The 22424-nt window shown below is 37.3% G+C and overlaps 1 protein-coding gene across 4 annotated transcripts in view; it reads right to left on the bottom strand.

The window, feature by feature from the left end:
• Window positions 1–5172: 5172 nt before the first annotated feature.
• LOC126267123 (protein cycle) overlaps window positions 5173–22424 on the bottom strand; it is a 946454-nt gene continuing 929202 nt past the window's right edge. For all 4 annotated transcript variants that reach the window (XM_049972039.1, XM_049972038.1, XM_049972037.1 and 1 more), the window contains 2 exons: window positions 18287–18425; window positions 5173–6261 (listed from right to left, as the gene is read on the bottom strand). In XM_049972039.1, coding sequence (XP_049827996.1) covers window positions 6077–6261; window positions 18287–18425 — 324 coding nt within the window. In that variant the 3' untranslated portion in view covers window positions 5173–6076. The remainder of the gene's footprint in view (window positions 6262–18286; window positions 18426–22424) is intronic.

The raw sequence follows: 22424 nt of genomic DNA, 5'->3' as shown, positions 1-22424 counted from the left end.
GTGTGTCAATGTTTTCCAACAATAGCTCACCCATTGCTGAAAAATAAACCTGAAGTAGTTTTTTTTGTTTGTTGTTGGAGAATTCTTTAGATCACATAAAACTGGACTCTGCTGAGATATTTCAGCAGCAAAATGAGAAAGTTATTGAAGCATCATATGAAATTTCCCTCTTAATAGCAAAAAACAAAAAAGCCTCAAACTGTTGGTGAGATATTAATAGAAGCTTACATTATTTTAGCAATCAGAAATTTTTCTTGAGAAGATAGTCAGCAAAAAGTGGACAAGATACTTCTTTCAAACGATAGTGTGCAATATAGGATCAAAGAAATGGCCCTGTATATGAATGAGTAGGTACTTAAAAGAATGAAAATGTATCGATTTATTGCTGAGCAGGGTGACAATTTTATAGCTTAGCTCAATACAGTTCAAACTTCATTTTCCACACTTGTCTTCAGTAGTTTGGTGGCACAAATTAGCAAGATGACCCCAAGATAATGTGCATGCAGTTCCTAATGAAATTCAAGAGGATGCAATTGAACCTAAATATGATTTGAGTGCTAAAGAATAATTCAACAAATGGAGTTGGAAGTCTTTTGGGCCATTTATAGAACACGGCAGCCACGTGGTGAATCTGCACGAATAGCACTTGTCTACTTCACTCGCTATGCATGCGCGTGTGGAATCACGCAGCTGGCAGTTCATTCATTCAATACCATGCAGTGCTCATTTGCTGACTAATGGACAACAGCTGCATGGCCTTGCCATGGTGATAAGGAAACAGACTGCAACTATACAGCTTCCACACAATGTAGTGGCACTAATGGTCATGGCACGTTCAGGTATATTTATAAATTGAATTTCATTTGACCTATCGAATTTTCAGTTTTTATGTACAGAACGTGTGCACTGTATACCTGAGATTCACGAAGTGTTACCACAGTTAAATGAAAATTAAAGTGATAGTGAGAATTGAATGTTATTGAAGGTAATTGTTCCAGTTGTGGAACTGTATGTTTCCATGCAATAATAGCTGATGAATTAATGCTTCCTTTCAGTCGGCTGCTAAAATCAGACTGACATTTAGACACATTTTCAACAGAACAAACTAAAAAGATTTAATTTTATCTATATTGTGCAGCCACAAACGTGACTGTATTCAATACACTGGAATTATGAATCAAAAAGCATCCTCAGTCACAAATTTTCATGTTTTATCAAATATATGATGTATTTTGGACCCTGTGGAACCAGGTGTAACTTGTCTTAATACAAGATTTATTTTTTCTCTTGAATGAGTGAAATGTGTATTCCTTGAAAAGTTTTGATGTTAGGTTATGAATTTCGTGAGTCAAATGCAGAAAATATGTGCGAAATAGTGGAAAAACTAGCAGTGTAAACTTACCACTGAAGAGGCAAATGTTCATCTTGAGTGAAGTGATATGTATGAACAGGATGGAGAAAAGTATGTGCAATGGTGGTAAAAAATTAAAACCTCTTTTCTTGGATTATATGTTATGTTTACACTCTTCACTTTTTCTGCTATTTTGCTCATATTTTCCACATTTGAGTTATGAAATTCATAACCTAACATCAAAATTTTTCATGACAAGAATACACATTTCACCTCATTCAAGAGAAAAAATAAATCATATATTAAGACAAGTTACATCTGATGATGGATCCACGTGGTCCAAAATGCATCATGTATTTAATAAAACATGAAAATTTGTGACTGAAGGTGTTTTTTAATTCATGCTTCCAGTAAAGTAAAAAGATTTACTTTGAGAGTGTGACAACAGAGTACAATTGTCAACTTTATTCATAATTAATTAAAAAACTTCTATCCAGTACACTATGGACTTTCATGAGTAAATCGAGCAAATGAACTCGTAGGACTCATTACGTTTTATAATTTGAACAGAAACAGAAAGAAAACTTAAGATGTAATGGTGAAAAGAGATGGGCATTATTAGAACAGATTTCTATCTGGATAATTATTCAAATAAGTAGGTCAATCAAACATATTTATTTGCCAGTAAATTATATGTAAATTAAATAACAAATTCTATATAATGTCACTGTCTCATATTTGTTTACCTCTTGTATAGAATTAGTATTTGTTTCCTTGGCTCAGTATAGTTTCTGTTTTATAAATAACTTATTAATGGTTTGCCCAGAAATGTGTCTTTGTGGCTTAAGTTCCATACTACAAAACATAGGCTTGGGGTTTGATCCCCAGTTGGTCCTGTGATTTTCTCCGTTCATTGCTTCATTCACCAATAACAATGACATTAATGCCAAGTCCAGTTGCACCATACTTCAGACTACCATGTTAAAATGTAAATATCCTTTTATCTGGCTGTATCTATCCAGAGGTGGGAGGAAATCGAGGGCACACCACAATTCCCTCTAAAGCACTGCAGTGCTGAAACCATCCTTCAAACTGAGCACAGCTTTACTTGATTTTCGGAGTAACAAATGAAACATAAAAATCCGTATAGGCGGACGGCCTCAGCAGTTTGGGCTAAATGCACCAAGAAGCTGCAATGTTAAGCAGCCAATTTAGTCAGCTAGCTGACAGTCAATAGTGACTGATCAGCTGAGTGAGATGGCCTTTCTTCTCATAACAAACATACTGTAATAAGTTAGAAAAATTATTTGTCCATCATTTCACTTGCTTTATGCACTGTGAATTATATGTTCACTTACATAGGTGTTGGAGCATATGTAAAATATAGTGACTCATCTAGTTTTATGCAACGAGTTATGCATGAAAATATTGTTAGTAAAAATTTACAAATATTTGAGAAAAGTGCCATATCAAACAAGTGAGTATCAATGCTATGCACTATTGTTGGAGATGAGGTATTTGGTACATCTGAAAACTTAGAGAACACATAATTTTTCTTTGCCCAGTGAATGTTTGAGATGAATTTGTAATTGCCGTAATAAATGCATGATGTATTTTACACAACAATGTGTCAGAAAGAGATGGCTACAAATATGAAGACGTATTGCATGTCTCTCCAGAACTGGAAATTCCCCCAAGTCCTACAAGCTGCCGAAAGTCATCATGAAATTTGTTTCAGGATGCAGGGAAGGTACGGTTGCTTTGACAAGTGCAAGGACCCTGATGGCAGCCACAGAAGTTCTCTACGAGACAGCTTGCTCATAACTGGCAGCGCAGAGCCAGGTGGCTGTTGCAGCTTAAAGCGTAAAGCTGAAAGTCTTATATTGAAGTCATGATTAATGATGAATTCAGGAATGTATTGCATGTGTAGGATGTATTTTCTTTAGTGTCACAATGGTAAATCTCTATAAATCAAATAAAGCTTCTGATGATCAAACAATGGAAACTCCAGGTAGAAATATCAACAATATGGGAAAGACTGATTACTACTAACTGTAAAGAAGAGGAGCCAAGTTGCAGACAGGCACAAAAAACATGTGTCTCTTAATTGTACCTGTCTGCAACTTGACATATCTTCTTTACAGTAAGTAGCACATTGTTGATAAAGCTTCTGATAATAAATTTCAAAAGGGAGTTGTTCAGAAAACTAATTTAAAAGAAATTAAAAGTACATTTGTTTAATAAATGACAAAGAATTTGAGCTATACATTCAATTGTATTTCAAATTTATCTATTATCCATAACAATTTTAATTTACAAGATGACGAATAAGTATATTTATTTGTGTAAGTGAATAACATTTCGAAAAATATTTGTTGTTCACAAATAACAAACAGAACTTTATATGTGTATTTGCTATTCATCTTCACAAAAATATTGCCCCTGTATGGTAATAAGTAAAGTGCATCACACATAAAAGACATACAGCTCATGCAGCTGTGTGTGCGAGTGCTCACACACTGTCATTAGCATCGGTAATCTTTGGCAATTTCCATCAACATTTGCTAAGCGTATTAGTCCCTTCACTTGCATACCACAGGTGCATGTGGGCCATCCCTTTGCAGGGCTCTACTAGTTTCCCTCCTATTTATCCAGGAGTGGCAAGGAAAGCCCTAAGTCCTCATACAGTATTCATCAACATACCTAGGTAAGATTAGATTTTTAACACTACCCATCATGAAAACGAAACAGCACACTTATCTGAATGTGGAGAGCAACCTTAGATGTACTTTACTAGTTTGAAACCAAACATTCAGAAGCTGCTTAAAGAAAAACAATTGAAACTGTTTCACTGATGTTCTGAATTTTTCTTTCATAACACACACACACACACACACACAAAAAAAGTTTGGTGTGAAATATGTTGTTCAACTGAAAATTCTGTCAGATATTTAAGTAAGACATAAAGACATTTCTATTGCGTTTGTGAAACCCTTTGAAACCTATAGTTTTGTTTTACTCTACATTTTATAATCGTCTTTTATGTAAGTGTTATTGTCAAATAATGTTTTGCGGCAGATACAGAAAAATAAACAAAATAGGGGAGCATGCCCTAGCAAAACGGACACCAGGTAGAAAAGGTTGGGAACCAATGTTGTAGAGAATGGTGTACCTTATTAATGGGAGCATTTTTTGTTAGTTTTTAAATTTAACTTGCCTGAGACATTTCTTGAGTTTCTCTCTCTCCATTTTAATGTTCATTTCTCAAGTGGTCAGCATACTGTAAAGCTAAACATTAAAATCTGCATATGTGAAGAGCATTAACAACAATAAACTGATATTTAAAGCAAGAACAAAAACTTTTGGAAACCTTTTTTATTATTATGAAATTAAAAGAGAAAAGTGCAGAAATGAACATCAAGCCACTTTTCCATTTCCCTGTCTCCCCCCCTCCCCGCATTTAGATCATTATTTTTGCAGTGAATAAATTGAAACTATTTTCAGTTAGCGTGCTTTCCAGATCTTTATAATATTGTGCTTATACCTGTATGTGTCACTGTTGATCATTCTTATTTAGCAGAAAGTAATTTCACTGATGGAACTAATTACTGTTGTCTACATTTTATGATGCATGCTGGTCTTTTCAAAAAATTTGTTCTATCACATCACTGGTGTTGTAAGGTACCCTATTATAGAAAAAGAAGGTTAAATACTAACGTTTTGTTAGAGTAGCTGTTTTCCTCCATAACTAATTGAATTTTGAAAAATTAAGTTGCATAACTTTACTTATATTTTGGGGTAATAAGTATATCAACAGCAAAAACAAGAAATATAAATATTTATATTTGATAAACAACATTTAAAATGCAGTTTACATGCAATTTCTATACAAAATTTAACAACAAATCTTCAAGATCAGTGCACAACACACATTGAACATTGGTCCAAATAACATTTTTGCCTGGCAAATAATGTCAGATTCTCTTCCCAAGGCTTCTGTCGAGAATGCATTGAAAAGTCTTTGAGTACAGAGGCATAAATATTTACAAGAATATCTTCAAAATTGACACTAAAATTTCGTAATAAAATACATTGTTCGTGTATAGCATTATTATCCATGTTTAAGGCTAAAAGTTCTATGTACTTCTTGGATGCGTTCTTAATTACCGCATGGCCATATCATTCGAAAGCACTTCACTTAACACTTCTGGATGCTACTACACGATAATCACTTCACTGCCAAAACATTGAGCAATGTAGAAAGTGTTGTTGCAAGCTACATATTTACCACAGTCCTGAGACCAATAACAACCCTGAGAACATTCCATTTCTTCATTTTCTATTTTGAAAATGAGTTTTAAAAATGTGATGTCAGTTAAGTCTTGTAGCAGTGTGAAAGGCAAGGAGACTTCTCAATCAAAATCTTTACTTCAATAGCTCCTCATGGAATGTGTTTCAGAAACTCTCATTGCTTTCAGAAGACCTTGTATTTGCTAACTCTGACATCAAAGTGGCTTCTTCTTCAAAAATGAGCACAATTACTCCTTTTAAATACTGTTGTCCATGTTGCAAAAGTATTAAAAAACCTTCTACGTTGCAAAATGTTCTTTGCATGATGCCAAAACCTACAGCATTACTAAATATCCACTCAAATGTAGAGTTCGGATGCAGGTACACTCAAGGTATATACAATTTGATTTTGTGCTCGATGGCTTTGTTAGAGCTTCATGGCAGTGGCCATGGAATGCCAGAAAAGTCAACAGGTCCACCAAGCCCAGCATCAGCTTCCAATAGGCTCATTATGACTGCCATTGCTGCTTCATCGTTGCCATCATTGGAAGCATTAGGATTCGAAGATTCAGGCAGGACATTGCCGTCAATCATTTGAATAACTTCATCTGGATCCACACCTGTAAATATATTGCTTTTTTAAAATTTATAATCAGTACATTTTCGTAAAAATTGTTGTAGATTAACAATTGCACAAATCAAAATTGTATGCTGGAATCAGAAGATTATTTTATTGTGATGCCCAGAATGTATGGAAGAGAGGAACGTATTATCAGGTGCTTGCCTCAGAATTGCTGCACAGAGTAACTGATAGTAAACAGAATGAGAAACTGAAGAGTCACTGGGGAATTTTGTTTTGGATGGAGTGGAAATGATATAAAACAATTGTGATCTTATTTTTACCAATAGAAGAATAAAATTATAAAAATCTTTATCTTGGACAAAAACAAAGTACCTCAAAAGGACAGCAGCCAGAGCTTTGTCTTTCACATGTTAGGCTGTGCAAATTTACTTACAAACTGAACTGAAATGTTAAATATATTGTTGCGAGTTTGGCACATGCAGTGTGGTGGTTAGTGTGTCTGGCTTGAATGCTGTGGGTCACCATTTCAAATTCAACCATCACCAATTACTTGCTGCTTCAAATTTATCATTTCTGGGAGGTTCTTTAAACATCTGTAAACATTTGTAAATCCAAATATTTGATGTCTGTATAGATACTAGCATTCTGTTCTGTCTGTAAATTGGTGTCAGTAATAAATGTGCTTTCAGTTCTAAGTTTTTTATTTCACTGACAACACTGTCTTCAGTTCTACACTAGATAGTGGTTCCGATGTGAGACCACCTGGTGGAGATGTCATAAAAGCCGTCACCCACACGGAAAGGAATCAGAATACAAGCAACGCAGCATTACTAAGATCCATACATTTAGGAGACAAATGGATTCCAAAACAGCAGTAAGTCAACTGCATATCAGGCATCCATCAGTGTTTTCCAGAGATATTGGTCAGGACCCAACAAAATGGCTGAGAAGGTTCCCAATTACAGTAGGTGAGATGACATGATATGTTTGGCACATGTATGCTTTTACTTGGATGGCACAGACCAAGAACAGTGTGGCTCAAGTGGCTCAAGAACAATGAAAAGAAGCTCAATAGCTAGGCCAAATTCTAGCTGACCTGGAGAAAATGTTTTACGAAAAAAAGAAAGTTACAACAAAATAGACTTCATCCACTTAGTTCACCTCTCTCATACACCAGATAGTAAGGCCAGAGATATAGCAATGTTTGACAGCCAAAAATGTTGGACCAAAGATACAAGAGATAGCAGCCATGAATGTTGACCATATACATGGGTAGTTAAGGGGACACAGTCACGAACAGACTAAAAAAAAAAATCTATTTTTTTAAAGTCTTAATCTATGCTCCAAATATTTGGCTACAGAATGGCATTTGTTTCATACAAATCTGATTATTATAGTTATTAATTTGGTCGTGAAGCATGGTAACTAGCGCCACGTCCATTTTTTGCTGTCTTGCGCAGTAGTCAGGATTGACTATAGTACAACAATCTATTTGGGTTGCAAGAGAGAATTATTATTCTGATGTTTGTCAGCCTGTCTGCATTGTCGATTATCGTTTGTCAGTTTCTTCATCCTAGTTGTTTACGTTTTGGTGATACAAATGTAATGATTTTGTGAAACATTATACCACAATGGGTAGAATAAGGAAGTTTGGATATAAGCCTAAGTTTTGTGGAAATAAATATGTAAAAATAAACTGCAAAACTGCTAGTTTTGAACAGAGAGCACAAAATAATATTGAAAGTGAAGTCAGTGAGAGTGTCAGTACTTCAAGTAAGAAGCTTCTAGGTGCTGCCGGTTTTCCAAGTGCCTCTCAAATGCGTGACAATGCAATATGTGGTGTGAACAGTGTTTCTGTTATTACTGACACAAACATTCTGATCTCCATGAGGTTATTGTGTGAACTTATCAAAAAACACACAAATTGTAAAAACTGTGGTTGAAATGTTACTTTGCATGAAGATGTGGTGAAAACCAAGGGAACTGTTTGTAATTTAGTTCTGACATGTTTGGAATGTAGCTGTACTACCAATACAATGTCATCCCATGAAACGAGAAGCAGACTGTATGAAAACAAAATAAGATTAGTGTATGCACTTAGATCTATTGGAAAAGGGCAAAGTGCAGGTGCTGTTCTTTGTGCAGCGATGAACATTCCTTCACCTCCAAGAAAGTTTGATGTTTACAACAAGACTATTGGTGCAGTTGTAGCTGAGGTAAGTGAATCTACAATGTTGAAAGCATCCGAAGAAGCAGTTCAGTTGAATGATACGAAATCTGATCCAAGGCAAATTTCTGCTGGTTTTGATAGCAGTTGGCAGAAACGTGGGCATACATCCCTAAATGGCATTGTGTCAGCAACTTCTTTTGATACTGGGAAGGTTCTGGATATTGAAATTATTACTAAGTTCTGTGACATCGGTAGCAAAAATCCCACTATACAACATGTGTACAAAAAGGACTTTGATGGTTGTAGTGGAGGCATGGAAGTGGCTGGTGTTGCTAACATTTTCAAAAGGTCTGTGCAGTCAAGAGGTATCCTCTATACCCGGCTGTTCCAACTGAGCTCCAGGGAGCCGGAATGCTCACTGCGGCAGCTTGGAGCCCACGTGGAGGGGGAAAGCAAACTCACTGCCCCTTGGTCGCAACTGATGCAATAATCTGTGTTCAATGACAGCTATGACTAGCCACGCGAGCCCTGTACCTCTATTGGAGGATACCTTTCTATTCATTGAGAGGGATGGTCGTCCGCAGTGTATTGTATGTCATAAAGTATTTAATTCTGCGAAGAGGTACAATATACAACGACATTATACACGTCTTCACGCACCGCACTACGGTCAGGTAGAAGGCGTTGCACGCAGAGAACTGGTAGCCAGGCTTAAGAACGTCATACCAGGAGACGTATGTTTAAAAACGGTTTCGTAATACAGAGGGTATCAAAACATGCAACATTGTTCCTGTTCTGTAATGCGTTTATAATTTTCAGGTGAATGAGAGAAGAGAAGACACTACTGAATCTGCAATTCGATCAAGCTACGTTACGACAAGTGGCAAGTCGTTTTCCGTGGGACCACTCGTAAAATTGTGCAGGGTAGCATTTGCAGAATGTTTGTTTCCAAGGGAGATGCAGGCAATTGAAGGGGTTTGCCTGTCGAAACAAAAAAATCGTTGGATTTGTCACAATGGTATCGTTCATTACAGCAAAAAACATTTGCCATGCTTCACAACAATGCTGCTCAGGTCATGTGCATGTTTGAAGCTACGTATTGTTGTGAGCAGCTTTTCTCAGCAATGAAAAGAGTAAAAAGTAAGGAACGATCGTTTCTTCAAGTTGCAACAATGAAGGCCATCCTCCGCATTAACGCTGCGAGCACTTTGACGCCTGATATTTCTGATGTTGTAATGAAAAGAAAATGTCAAGCTACAGAGGCCCAATAAGTTTAATATGCAATTTCTTGTAAAACAGTTGTTTTTTATTTATTTCCTGAACATCGTATTTCCTGGTGTAGCGTGTCACCACGTCTTAGCAGCTAAGAGTATGAGGTTGTCAGTCTTGTAAGGCGCAGGCACATCAGAACGCTTGCCTTGCCAGCTGCCTCAGCCAGCCGTGCCACGTGCCGGCCCACTTGAATGGTCACGGCGAGCGACAAGGTTCCCAGGAGCAGGAAGCACTCCGCGGCTCACAACGGAGCTGACGAGCTGGAACAGCCTGCTCTATACAGGCTATCTTGGGGACGGGACAGTAAGGTTTATCAGAAAGTGGTAGAAGATAAAACTTAAGGGCCTGGAGTCAAAATTAATAAACTGGAATGTATAGGACATGTACAGAAAAGAATGGGATCACGACTTCTAAAGATATGTAAGGGAAAAAAGTTAGGTGGTAAAAGGGGCCTGACAAAGGCTGAAATAGACAGGACCCAGACTTATTATGGTATGGCCATTAGAAATAACTGCAACAATGTAGAAGCAATGAGGAGAGCCATCTGGGCTATATTCTTTCATAAAATTTCAACAGATGAGGAACCACAATATAACCTTTGCCCACGGGGACCTGACAGCTGGTGGAAATTCAACAACCCAGCTACATCTTCCAGCTATAAGCACAAACATTCAATTCCAGAAAAAATCCTGCTAGCTGTGAAATTCATTTTCAGAGACCTCAGCCAACAAGAGCTCTTGAAAAAGTGTCTCCATGGGAAAACTCAAAACCCAAATGAAAGTTTGAATTCTGTCATTTGGACAAGGGTACCAAAAACTGTTTTCATTAGAAAAGAAACACTAAAGTATTAAGACTCTTGGGAACAAAGGATGGTATCAATACTGAAAGGGGACTGAAAAAGACTGACATGGACCGTATCCGTTATGCTGATATTTCTGCAAGAAATGCTACCAAGGAGGCCAGGATAGCCAGAAGATCAAAGAAAAGAAAATAAAGATCAAGAAACTGAGCCACAGTATAGCCCTGGAATGTTTTAAAAGTGTGTCTGTATGACATTATACATTACTTTCTTGCATGTAAAACTTCAATACCATTTTTCTTAAAACTACATTTTTTGACCTTCTGGTACACTTTTCTCAAAAACTATGACTGCTACAGACATCAGACTTACAGTATCTCTTGTTAATACAACGATGATTAATTAGATAAAAAAATAGGCCAGTAGTGATAAATAGAACAGATTTACAAGCTCCAAGGTGTTTAGAAAAGTTTTAATTTTTCGTCTTATAGAACAAAAAAATGATTACTCATGAACTAGAGAAAATACATTAACCATTTTTTATGTGATTTGAGAATGATGTTTCAGCTGTACACTGTAAAAGTTTCAGGTCTTTATCTCCATTAGTTACTTCAGAAAGTGTACCTGACGTTTGCTCGTTTTAGCATTGATTCCTTATGGGAGTTCACTCGCGACTGTGTCCCCATAATACAGAACATTGAAGAAGAAGTTTATCAATCTTTACTGCCAATCTTTGTTGCTAGTTGGAAGTGCCACGAAGAGTGAACTTGGCCATTACAGAATTACGCTGCAGCTGTCAAAACGACAACCTAGCACTCAACCAGCATAGGTGCAACCAATTCCTACATCAAGCAGAATAGCCCACAGAAGAACAGACATTTGGAGGACAGAGAACAACACACCAGTGTGTTTCCACTGTGGATGCCCTCGACATATTGTGTGTTACTGCAGAGAAGGCTACACTACCAGATACCAGACAACTCAACAGCTCTGTTCATACCCATCAATTGCAGACAGTTATAGTCTACATCTTTATGATTACTCTGCTATTCACAATAAAGTGCCTGGTGGAGGGCTCAATGAACCACCTTCAAGCTTTCTCTTTACCACTGCACTCTCGAATGGCGCACAGGAAAAACAAGCATTTAAATTTTTCTGTTGAGCCTGATTTCTTTTATTTTATCATGATAATCATTTCTTTCTATGTATGTGGGCAACAATAGAATATTTTTGCAGTCGGAGGTGAAAATTGGTGATTGAAATTTCATGAAAAGATCCCATCGCAACAAAAAACGCCTTTGTTTTAATGATTGCCAGTCCAATTCACATATCATGTCTGTGTTACTATCTCCCCTATTTTGCAATAATACAAAACGGGCTGCCCTTCTTTGAACTTTTTTGATGTCATCCATCATTCCCACCTGATGCAGATCCCACACCACACAGCGATACTCCAGAATAGAGCGAACAAATATGGTATAAGCAGTGTCTTCAGTCACCCTATCAGGACAAAGCCCTTCCCCAGACCCTGGATGAGGTTACTCTCCAACACGCTCTAGCCATTCATCATCACCATAAAGGGGAACTTATCACTTGCCTAACTGCCGACTTCAGGGAAACTAAGCAAGGGGACCATCTATGATGGTGAGGCCACCACAGATGCAAATCCTCCATGGACAACAGTCACTTCCATGTTAGGAAAATGTCATTAATGTCTTCATCAGTTGCCAACTTGTCTGGAGACTAGTTAACTCAGTGGATTTCTTTTCTGTAGTTTTGGATGCTTAGCATCATCAAACAAAGAAGATTCTATGATACAAAGATTCTGTGACACAAAAGTGATTGTACTAAAAGTTACAAATGGAAAGTACTTCCAACTGACTGAAATGTATACAGTAAGAATAATTAACAATGACAGAAAACAGCCTTTCAATTATCATTTTAACAGACTGTATTCATAACACTATCCTTGAATGGGACTTCTTTCAGACATCACATGCAATCATAGGATGTGAAAAATCAGAGCCCAAAATTGGCAAAGCTTCTCCAAGAATCACACACAACAAAGATTACTCTGGGCGTTGTTTCCCATTGAAGACATTGTTATCCCACCATCGTCAGTGATACAATTTCTGGTCATCAACTGAAATGCTAAGTTAAACTGTCAAACTTTTATTGACTGCAGAAAGCTACTCAGGCACACAAAATATACTTGCCACCTTTGATCATGAGCATTTTAGGTGGTCAAGGACAACTTTGGCACACTAATGGTCAAGAGCAGCCACAATTCATGCCCAAAGGCATGTGTGCCGGGACAGCCAAACCGATCCAGGAAGGACAGCTTGAAGTCATTGACTAAGATCTGTGCCTCATTACCACTACAGATGATACAGGGCAGGAAGCTACTATCAAACTGCCAATAAGATCTGGCCCGACCAAGGAACAATGATGAGGAGTGATAGCCATTTTGCATTAATTTTTGGATGTTTCCAGGTTTGGAGTGGAGAAAAGACAGACCAGAGGCTCATGTTAAACACCATATCAATTCTGGGGATCATCCACCAATTAGCCAGCACTCATATTGAGTGTCACTAACTGAGTTATGGGTAATTTGGAAGAAAGTGGGGAAGATGCTGCAAGATGACATCATTGAACTTTCAAACTGTTCTCGGCTCTCTCAGGTGGTCCTTGTGAAGAAGATGGATGGGACTCGCATTTCTGTGTTGACTACCGATAACTGAACAAAATCACGAAGAAAGATATTTGGCCACTGCAGTGCACTGTGTACACTTTAGTCTGCTTGAAAGGAGTAAAGTATTGATCACCTACGGGCACACACACAGGCTACTGCAAATCAAGATAGCCTAGGCTGATGGGAAAAAGACTACCTTCAAAACTCCTGGCTGCCTCTATGAGTTTAAAGTTATTTTGTTTGGATCCCAAATGATGGACAGCCTACTTTTAACATCTTATATCATTGTTCCCAACCTTCCTAAGATCCTTCTCCTCCCACTTTTATCAACATTATTGCCTAAATAAACTTTACAATGAAAAATAATTTTCTTTCAATACTTTATTTTTAAAATGATGAAAGGTAAGAGACACTTGGTTTTCATAGGTGTTTTATTAAACCACAAACTAATGAGTCAATCAGAAAATTTGTTCTACTTATTTCTAACAATCTCTTTTAAGTAATTATGAAGCAATTCTTAGTGTATTATGAGTGCTATCATCATCTCCTCGTAAGGAAAGAAAGGTAATTATCCATAGTGAGAGCAGACACTTGTTATAGAACATGCTTCCTGTGCATCACGCATCTTGTTAATGACACTTGCTTCACCCATGCCTTGAACCTCCAATTACAAGCAACCTAGTTATGCTGCGTGTGCTACACTAATTGTTTAAAGATCACTTAAATGCTAAAGGTCTTGTTTCTGAATTAACAGATATTTTAGGACTTCAGGCTGCCAATGCTTCATGTCTGAATATTGCCAATAATAATAATAATAATAATAATAATAACAATAATACAGTGTAGTGCCTGCATAACTGTAGTAACCATTACATAGTTACTGTAGTGTTGTTAATTAGTTAATTTATTGAAACTTCCTGACAGATTAAAACTGTGTGCTGGACCGAGACTCGAACTCAGGACCTTTGCCTTTCGTGGGCAAGTGCTCTACCAACTGAGCTATCCAAGCACGACTCACGCCCCATCCTAACAGCTTTACTTCTGCCAGTATCTCGTCTCCTACCTTCCAAACTTTACAGAAGCTCTCCTACAAACCCAGCAGAACTAGCACTCCTGAAAGAAAGGATATTGCGGAGACATGGCTTAGTCACAGCCTGGAGGAGTTAATTTATTGCTGTGAAGTGAGTAATGAACCTATTTATATACTGTTGCTAAACTACCTACAACTCAGAGAACATATTTTTACGAGATATTTAAGCATAAGTGATATATACGTCTCAATTTACTGTCATAATACAAAGTATATGAGCAGTGAGATGTCAGCGAGAAAGATGATGACCATACGTACATTTAGCAAACTGCAAACCCCACAACACTGTCATACTTTAATGCTAGTGTTTGTAATTACTGGTAACTTATGCAACCAGTGTTATAATCTCACAAAATATTGATAACAGTAATTATCTTTTGAAAATAATTCCGTTTTGTGACTGAAACACAATTGAACACTTTTGTTTTTACCCCTTATAAAATTAAATTTTATCCCTCAGGGAGCAAATTACCTACAAGCTGAGAACCACTGCATTGCATGGATGTCACGTCTTTGCTATCTGGATGACATTATCGTTTTTCAAAGAGATTTTAATAACATCTAAGCCACCTGCCAACTAGGTTGAAGTGTGTTCAGACTACAGAGTTCTGTCTGAACATGAAAAACTGCCTCTTTGTCATCCAGAAATAAAAAACTCAGGGGACCTAGTCAGTGGCGATGTAGTCCATCCCAGTCCACAGAAAATAAGAGCAATCACAGATTTTCTTACTTCTCTGCACATTCCTGATGTAAGGAGTTCTCTTCGATGTGTATGTATTACCATCAATTCATAAAAGACTTCTATACTAAGGCAATCCTTTGCAAGAAGCACTGAAGGGAGGTGGTACATTTTCCTGGAACAAGGAGCAAGAAGTTATATCTCTATCTACATACATACTTTGCAAACCACCATATTTTGCATGGCAGAGGTACCCTGTACCACTACTAATCATTTCCTTTCCTGTTCCACTCGCAAATAGAGTGAGGGAAATAGACTGTGTACATGCCCCCATATGAGCCCTAATTTCTCTTACCTAATCATTGTCCTTACATGAAATGAGCTTTCCTGATCCATCAAGAGGAACTAACAACTTCTCCAGTTCTAGCACTTTATGACAAGAATGCCAAGATACAATTTCCCAGTGACACCAGCAGTTTTGGAAATGGGGAAGTTCTAGTTCAAATGAAAGAAGGTGCTGGAAAGGTGATAGCTAATGCTTCCAGAGTACTCTTGAAGTCCAAGATGAACTACTCTAAAACCATGAAAGTGTGCCATTCACTTTGTAGCGAACCACCATTCTGTCACAGTGGTATTTAAAAGTAGACACAAACAGAAGGTTGCCAACTGCCCTTCAAGGTATGCTTTGGAGGAACACAAATGTGTGGACGAAATTTCAGTCATCAGTACATTAAATGATTAAATGACTCTGCTGCTGAACAGAGGGAAGGTCCAGCCACTGTAAAGAGTACTGACACTGTAAAGAATACTAATGATGGAAGTGAGTGCCACAATTACCTCCAGAGTGTCTGGTACCAATCCTGCCTGTGGCAGCACCATTCCACCAAACTGGAGTCGACCTCCTAGGGAGCTTCCCAAAGTTGACAAATGGGAATTGATGGATAACAGTCTGCTGTCACTACCTCACCTCTTATGCTGTCATCAGAGTTGTGCTGACTGCTGATGCTCCAGAAAGTGTAAAGTTTGTTGCAGAAGACATAATTCTGAAGCACAGAGCATCCCGTGTGATGATGTTTGATAACGGAAAAGATTTCAGTCGAGATTAGTATCACCAGTAATTTCATCTTGGAACGTCAGCCACAGGATGACGACTGACTATCATCCGGCGATGGATCGCTTCACAGAACACTTTAATAAGCCACTGGCAGATATGCTCTTGTTGTATGTTGAGGTAATTTCATGTTGCAACATCACTACAGAATGATGACTGCCTATCATCCAGAGATGAATGGCTTCAGAGAACACTTTAATAAGCCACTGGCAGATATGCTGTTGATGTATGTTGATGTCAAACAGAGAGATTGCGACACAATACTGCCAATCATGACATTCACTTACAACACAGTGAAGCAAGACACTAAAGGCTTCATATCGTTCTTTCTGCTCTATTGTTGTGAGGCTGAAACAACTATGGATACACTGTTTATGTTTCGACCAGATGATATTCAGGACAACTACATGAAATGCTTCCTCACCAAGACCAAAGAAGCAAGACAGCTGGGTGGCATATAGTCCCTGGACACTCAGGAAAAGGATTGAGAGCACTACAGTTCCAAGCACCGACCAATGAGATACAGCCCACAAAACTTGATTTGGTTTTTTATTCCTGTGTGGAAAGTAGGACTATTGGGAAAGTTACTAAAGTGCTGCTTTGGGTTATATCATATCCTTCATCACTTGCTTTATGTCACAAATGAAGTAGAGACTCTTCATCAAAAAGACAAAAGTGCAGAGACATTGTCCATGTTCTCCATATGAAGCCCTACTATGACCCAGAGGCACATATTGATGATGGGAGGTTCAAGGAAACTGAAGACCCACTCATCAGTCATGAAGCTTTGACAGGAGGAGCTACCTTCAATGCTCATTGTAGTGGAGACGATGTAACTACATGGCCAAAAAGCCAAGATCCATCAGTGCCACTATACAGACAACCACTGAAGAGATATAAATCCTGGGTGCTGTACTTGGCTCCAATGAGGACTTCCCAAACAGTGAGTACTGTTTTTCGAGGAAAAGGAGCAATGTCGTGAGCTCTGGGAAATACATTGTGGTGCTGTGGTTAGCATCGATGGCTGGCTTGCTGTGAGTCTCCAGTTCAAACCCAACCACCAGCTCTTATTTATTATCTTGCATTTATCATTTGTGGAGGGTTCTTGAAATACCTTATAACTGCGCTCTTCATCCAGAAGTTCTGTTCTATTGTGGCTGAACACTGGTGTCAGTAACAAAGTGGTTTCACTTGCAAGTGTTCTGTTTCACTGATGGCTCTGCCTTCATATTTGGACTTGATTGTGGTTTCGACATGACAACATTATGTGGTATTTTCAACTAGGAGAAACTTATGTGCAACTTGAGATGATAGATGTGGGAAAGAAGGCAGTTGGCAATTCAAAAGAGAGAAGAACAGAGTGAAAATAATCTCCAAAGAGATATAGTTTCCCATATTAGTATGCATTCTTGCAGCAACATAACCTTTGATAAACACCAAAAAGAATTACCTAATTTCAAACGTCCATATTTGTTTATAAAAACATACTACAAACTTGGAATGAATTGCGAAATAATCACAAAACCATAAAGTTTTAGCTATGCTATTACAAACAATTTATGTGTGTGCCAGCAGCAGCATGAACAGCATTTAGACAACTAAATTTAGACAACTAAAATGTAGAAAATTAATCAACAAGAATATCTGCAAGTTATATACACTATTTTACAACATGTGGTGTTTCTAATTTATACCATTAAAATATTTAAACTATGTTCTGTCAGTAAATAACAGAAATTGTTTCCACCTCTGGAAAGAGGATAACTACAGAAGCAGACTTTTAATTTTCCATGTTGGAACATGTAAATTACATATTTACAGAGGATATAATATTCTGTTGACAATCTACATTATTTACTTTGTGGAGATAAAATGTAGTTGTGAGACTTGTTTGTGCATCTTAAAAATAACAATTTCACTGTTAATCTGTAGCACAAAAGAGTGCATATGATTAGATACAGTTGTATCTGGTCTGGTGTGTCGAACATTATCCACAAACTGAATATCTGTAATGTAGGCTACTGGGGAAACACTAGAGTTTCCATTTTTTGCACTACCACTTTCATTGTAGTATGTTGCCTTATACATTAATTATTACATTTTGAAATACAAATATATATATTTTGAAAAACTGATAACAAGTTTCTGCAGGAAAATCTAATACATTCAGTCACTGATTGAAAAATGTTATTTTGTTAACATACATTAATCAAAATCATACTAAAGTTCATAACAAAACAGCAACATACCTGGTTCATTCGCTATAGACAATTGCACATTGTTCCGGATATTTGGGAAACTTGTTCCACCATTGTTGAGAGGATTTGAGCGTGTGGAACCATTTCGTTGCTGAGGTAATTCATTGGAGTTGCTTGTTGACATCTGTGACTGTAAAGCCATTGTATATGTGTTATTATTTGCTCATTTATAATTTAGTATCAAATACAGAATGTTAACAACAGATGCTCTAACTGATCAACTGTTATTAGGGGCAGCAGACAAACACTGAATTTTCATTTTTACTCTGTGTAAGGTGAGGATAAAGATGAAGAATGAAAGGAGAGAACAGTGTAATCAAAGCATTATGAAGATCACTGTGAAACAACAGAATAAGTTAAATCAGAGTGAAGCATAAGCATTTAAAGAGATTCAGTTCCCAGAGAAGGGCATATGTTACAAATTTGTTGACCAGATGCAAATAAATAAATTAAGCTTATCAAGGCCATGTCACAAATTACTAGACTAGTCAAAAATAAATATGTTGGGCTTCTCTGGAGTATGAGCTGTGAAACAGGAATACAAACTGTCATCACAACTGCCACCTGAAACCTCTATCCCCTGGTATTCTATTATTTGTAATTCCTAAGGGATTCGCCAATGCAGTTATTGTTACCTGTAATGTACTTCAGTTTCAAACATGTACCGAAAGCAACTAACAGTTTTTTGTCTTCATATGACCATCAAAGTAGGCTTGTTCAGACCCTCTGCATCATTTTGCAACACCATTTCATCAAATAAGAATCTCTTCAGTATTTAAAAAATGGTCAAAAGAAAGCAAGATCAAGGTTTCACAGACTATCGACAATGACTTCGGATTGAGGAGGGACTGGGAAAAAATGGCTGTATTTCTTTCAAAGAATTCATTACAGGATATGCTTTAATTGATTTAAGGGAACCACAAGACATCTAAGTATGCTGTAGCAGCAGAAATAGTAGCCATTTCACTTCCACAAAATGTATATGCGCCAGGACAACTGGGAAATCCAGGAAAAACTCAGGAATTTGTCACTGTTTTAGTTTTCAGTTAAATATTTGCCATTTTTGCTGGTAAGAGGTAAGAACAGATACTCTAACAAAGAATTTGTCTTAAGTCCACTTCTGCAGAATATTTCTGCAGCAATAAAACATTAACACGAAAATAACAACAAAATAAAACTTTATTTGCAAAGAAAATATGCCATTTACACTAACAAAACACGGTGCACACACAAGCATCTGCCAATAGCAAGCTCTGTCAAAGGCTTCATGATGAAGACTACACAATACTTCGTAACAACAAATTGTTTTCAATCAGTGTGGTGTCTATATTTCTAACAGGTCATGGGAAAATGGTGGTTTCGGAAGCACTACTTTCAAGGTAAATTTCCTTTTATGCAAGATGAATTATATTACTTGTGAGAATGTGTGACGAATTGCTTAAATCAAAGAGTGTTTGACTCTCATTCAAAATTTGAAACTCAGAAAAATTTTGGGCCCAAAAGACTGTATTTGATCTATTGTAAAAGGTAAGACATACTAAAAAAGACCAATATTCAAAGTTACTTTTTCATACTCATATTAGTTCCTTCATAGATTACAAATTATGCAATAACAATGAAGAAAAATATAATTACACTTCCAAAAAACTATGAGGTGAGTTCTTGAGCAGTTTCATGCATAACTGGTTTTTTTGTGGAAGAGCTGAAGTGCTTGTCAGAACATGTATTCAGCCAGGTAACCCACGAAATGTTTGGTGCACAGCAGTGAAATTTATAATGTGCTTGTTAGAAATAGTCAACTGCTGCAATTTAAGCTGTGATCTAAGGTTCCTGCCTAACCACAACGTCAGAAAAACAGTAAAAAAATTTTGATGACCAATAGTTTAAGTGAAAGCTTTGCTTTTCTTGTAGCTATATTGTATGTATATTTAAATCATTAACTTTTCCTAATAAGTGATGTTTCTATTGGCTAACTACATCAAACATCCTCTGCTCTGACTATTTACTGTCATTAGCTGGTGAGATGATACGACACAAGCTATGATGGACTGGCAAGAGCCTATCATGCAGCACAATATCCATTTCCATGCTTCGAAAGCTACTGTGCTGCATTTGGTAGAATGTGTATTTATACTTTCATAATACAAAAAAGTTGCCCCGCATGAAAGATCTTTCCAAAATATATTGCTTTTTTTCTGGGTTTCATTTATTAAAGTGACGGGAAGCTCTATGCTGATGTTTAAAACCTTTCAAAGGATTGATAAATTTTACAGCTTCAAGGTGAAGTATATTGTCACTAAAAATGGAAAGAAATGTACTTTCATGTGGGGTATAGTGTATTATCATCTGAGACAAAGTGTATTCTCACCAGGGAAAAAGAGTATTTTAACTCGGAAATCTGGGAACTTCTTTTCCTTGTCCACATCCTGTATCCATTGCTAGATAAAAGTCTCCTCTAATCTTTGTCATGCACTGCAGTCTCCAGCTATGTGTGCCCATACTGCTCCAGTTTTTTTTAATTTATATTTTATTTTATTTTTTTATGTGTGTGTCATCCACTCACCTGCCACAAAGTCATCATCTTCGTATTTCCTCTTCTTTAGGAATCTAGCAATCAACTTCTTCAGTTCATCTATCACCTACTTGCACAGTGACATCTACACAGTCATAATTATAACCTCCATTCCAGTCTGTTTCCTGGTCTATTTGATTGTTTCCCAACTCTTCTGATAATTCCCAATATGCATTTCACTGGGAAAGGTGGTGCAGTAGCTAGTACACTGGATTCACATTTAGGGTAGTGCTTGTTCAATTAACCATACATATTTAGGGTTTCTGTTGTTTTCCCAATTTCCTTGTGGCAAATGCCTCCATCCTATCTTCAATCCAAACTTCTATTGATCGCAATACATATAACCCTGTCACTGACTGTATGTTACAACCTAACGTTCCTATTTTTTAAACATGCCTCTGTCTGTTGCAGTATCAAAGTATGTGTTTCAAAGACAATTCCCATCTGTATGCTTCAAACGACATTGTTATGCCAGGGAGGACTCAAGACAGGTTTGCGACAGCTATGAAGTTGAGCATATTGTGGTCAGCACCGTGTTCTAACACTGGATGGTCAACTTTGTTCTTGTTCACAGTTTGATAGTAGCCATGCACTCAGATAGGCATTTGGTTGCCATGCTTCCATAAAAGGCTATAAGGAATTATAGCAGAGTTGGCATATGGCATGACTGTTTTCATAGGTGGATCTGGCTCTGATATGTTATAATATGGACGTAATGGGACTAGAATAGGACATGGTGTAATCAGAGTGTAGGGCAACTCATCCACTTATCCTTCCAATACAAATCATCTGGCAAGAGACTGAAAATGGGCATGGCATAATGTTGAACCACAATATTTTACAGATTGGATGGGCAGCCAGAATACCATTCTGGGAGAAGTGACAAGGATTTTGGGGGGAAATGGGAAGGATTTTGGAAAGGCACACCTCATTTCCAAGCAGGATGACAGGTAACAGAAGACTTGGCAGAGGATGTGATTAAGTTTTCCCAGTCTTGTTCCAAACACTCTCCCCACACTCCCATCACTGCTGAGTATGACTATAAAGGTATCACATTCAATAATAAACCTATGTTCAACCATGCTGTATTTTTTTCAAGGATATACTTCCATTTCTAGCTTTCTATGCCATCCACCCTACTGATAGTCGCTAACTCAACAAATAAACTCCAGCTCAAACCTCCCTGCAACAGTGAGCTTTCTCCCCTTGCATCCACCCACCCAGGAATTTCCTGTATTGTCTTAAAAGGTAAATGCAGTAGTTATTTGAAAATATAAAAACAAACTGAGTATGTCGAATGTAATAGTTTATTCTATGTTTTATTGCAGATAATTTTTAATTTTTGTTAATTCATCAGTGCACACAAAGATGATTCTCCTATTTCCAACTAAAAAGTTAAGCTTTAAATTTGAAGACCACTGATAAATGACTTGTTGAATTTTGTGTCTATGGCCTTATGTGTTTCTTTGCATGTTCTGATTGAGATTATGTGATACTATTTTTTTATCGGTCATAATACAGGTTTGATGTGGTCCATTGCGAATTCTACTCATGTGC

Source organism: Schistocerca gregaria, chromosome 4 (assembly GCF_023897955.1).
Source record: "Schistocerca gregaria isolate iqSchGreg1 chromosome 4, iqSchGreg1.2, whole genome shotgun sequence".
NCBI classification, from domain to species: Eukaryota; Metazoa; Arthropoda; class Insecta; order Orthoptera; family Acrididae; genus Schistocerca; species Schistocerca gregaria.
This window is presented reverse-complemented; position numbering and strand designations above follow the sequence as displayed.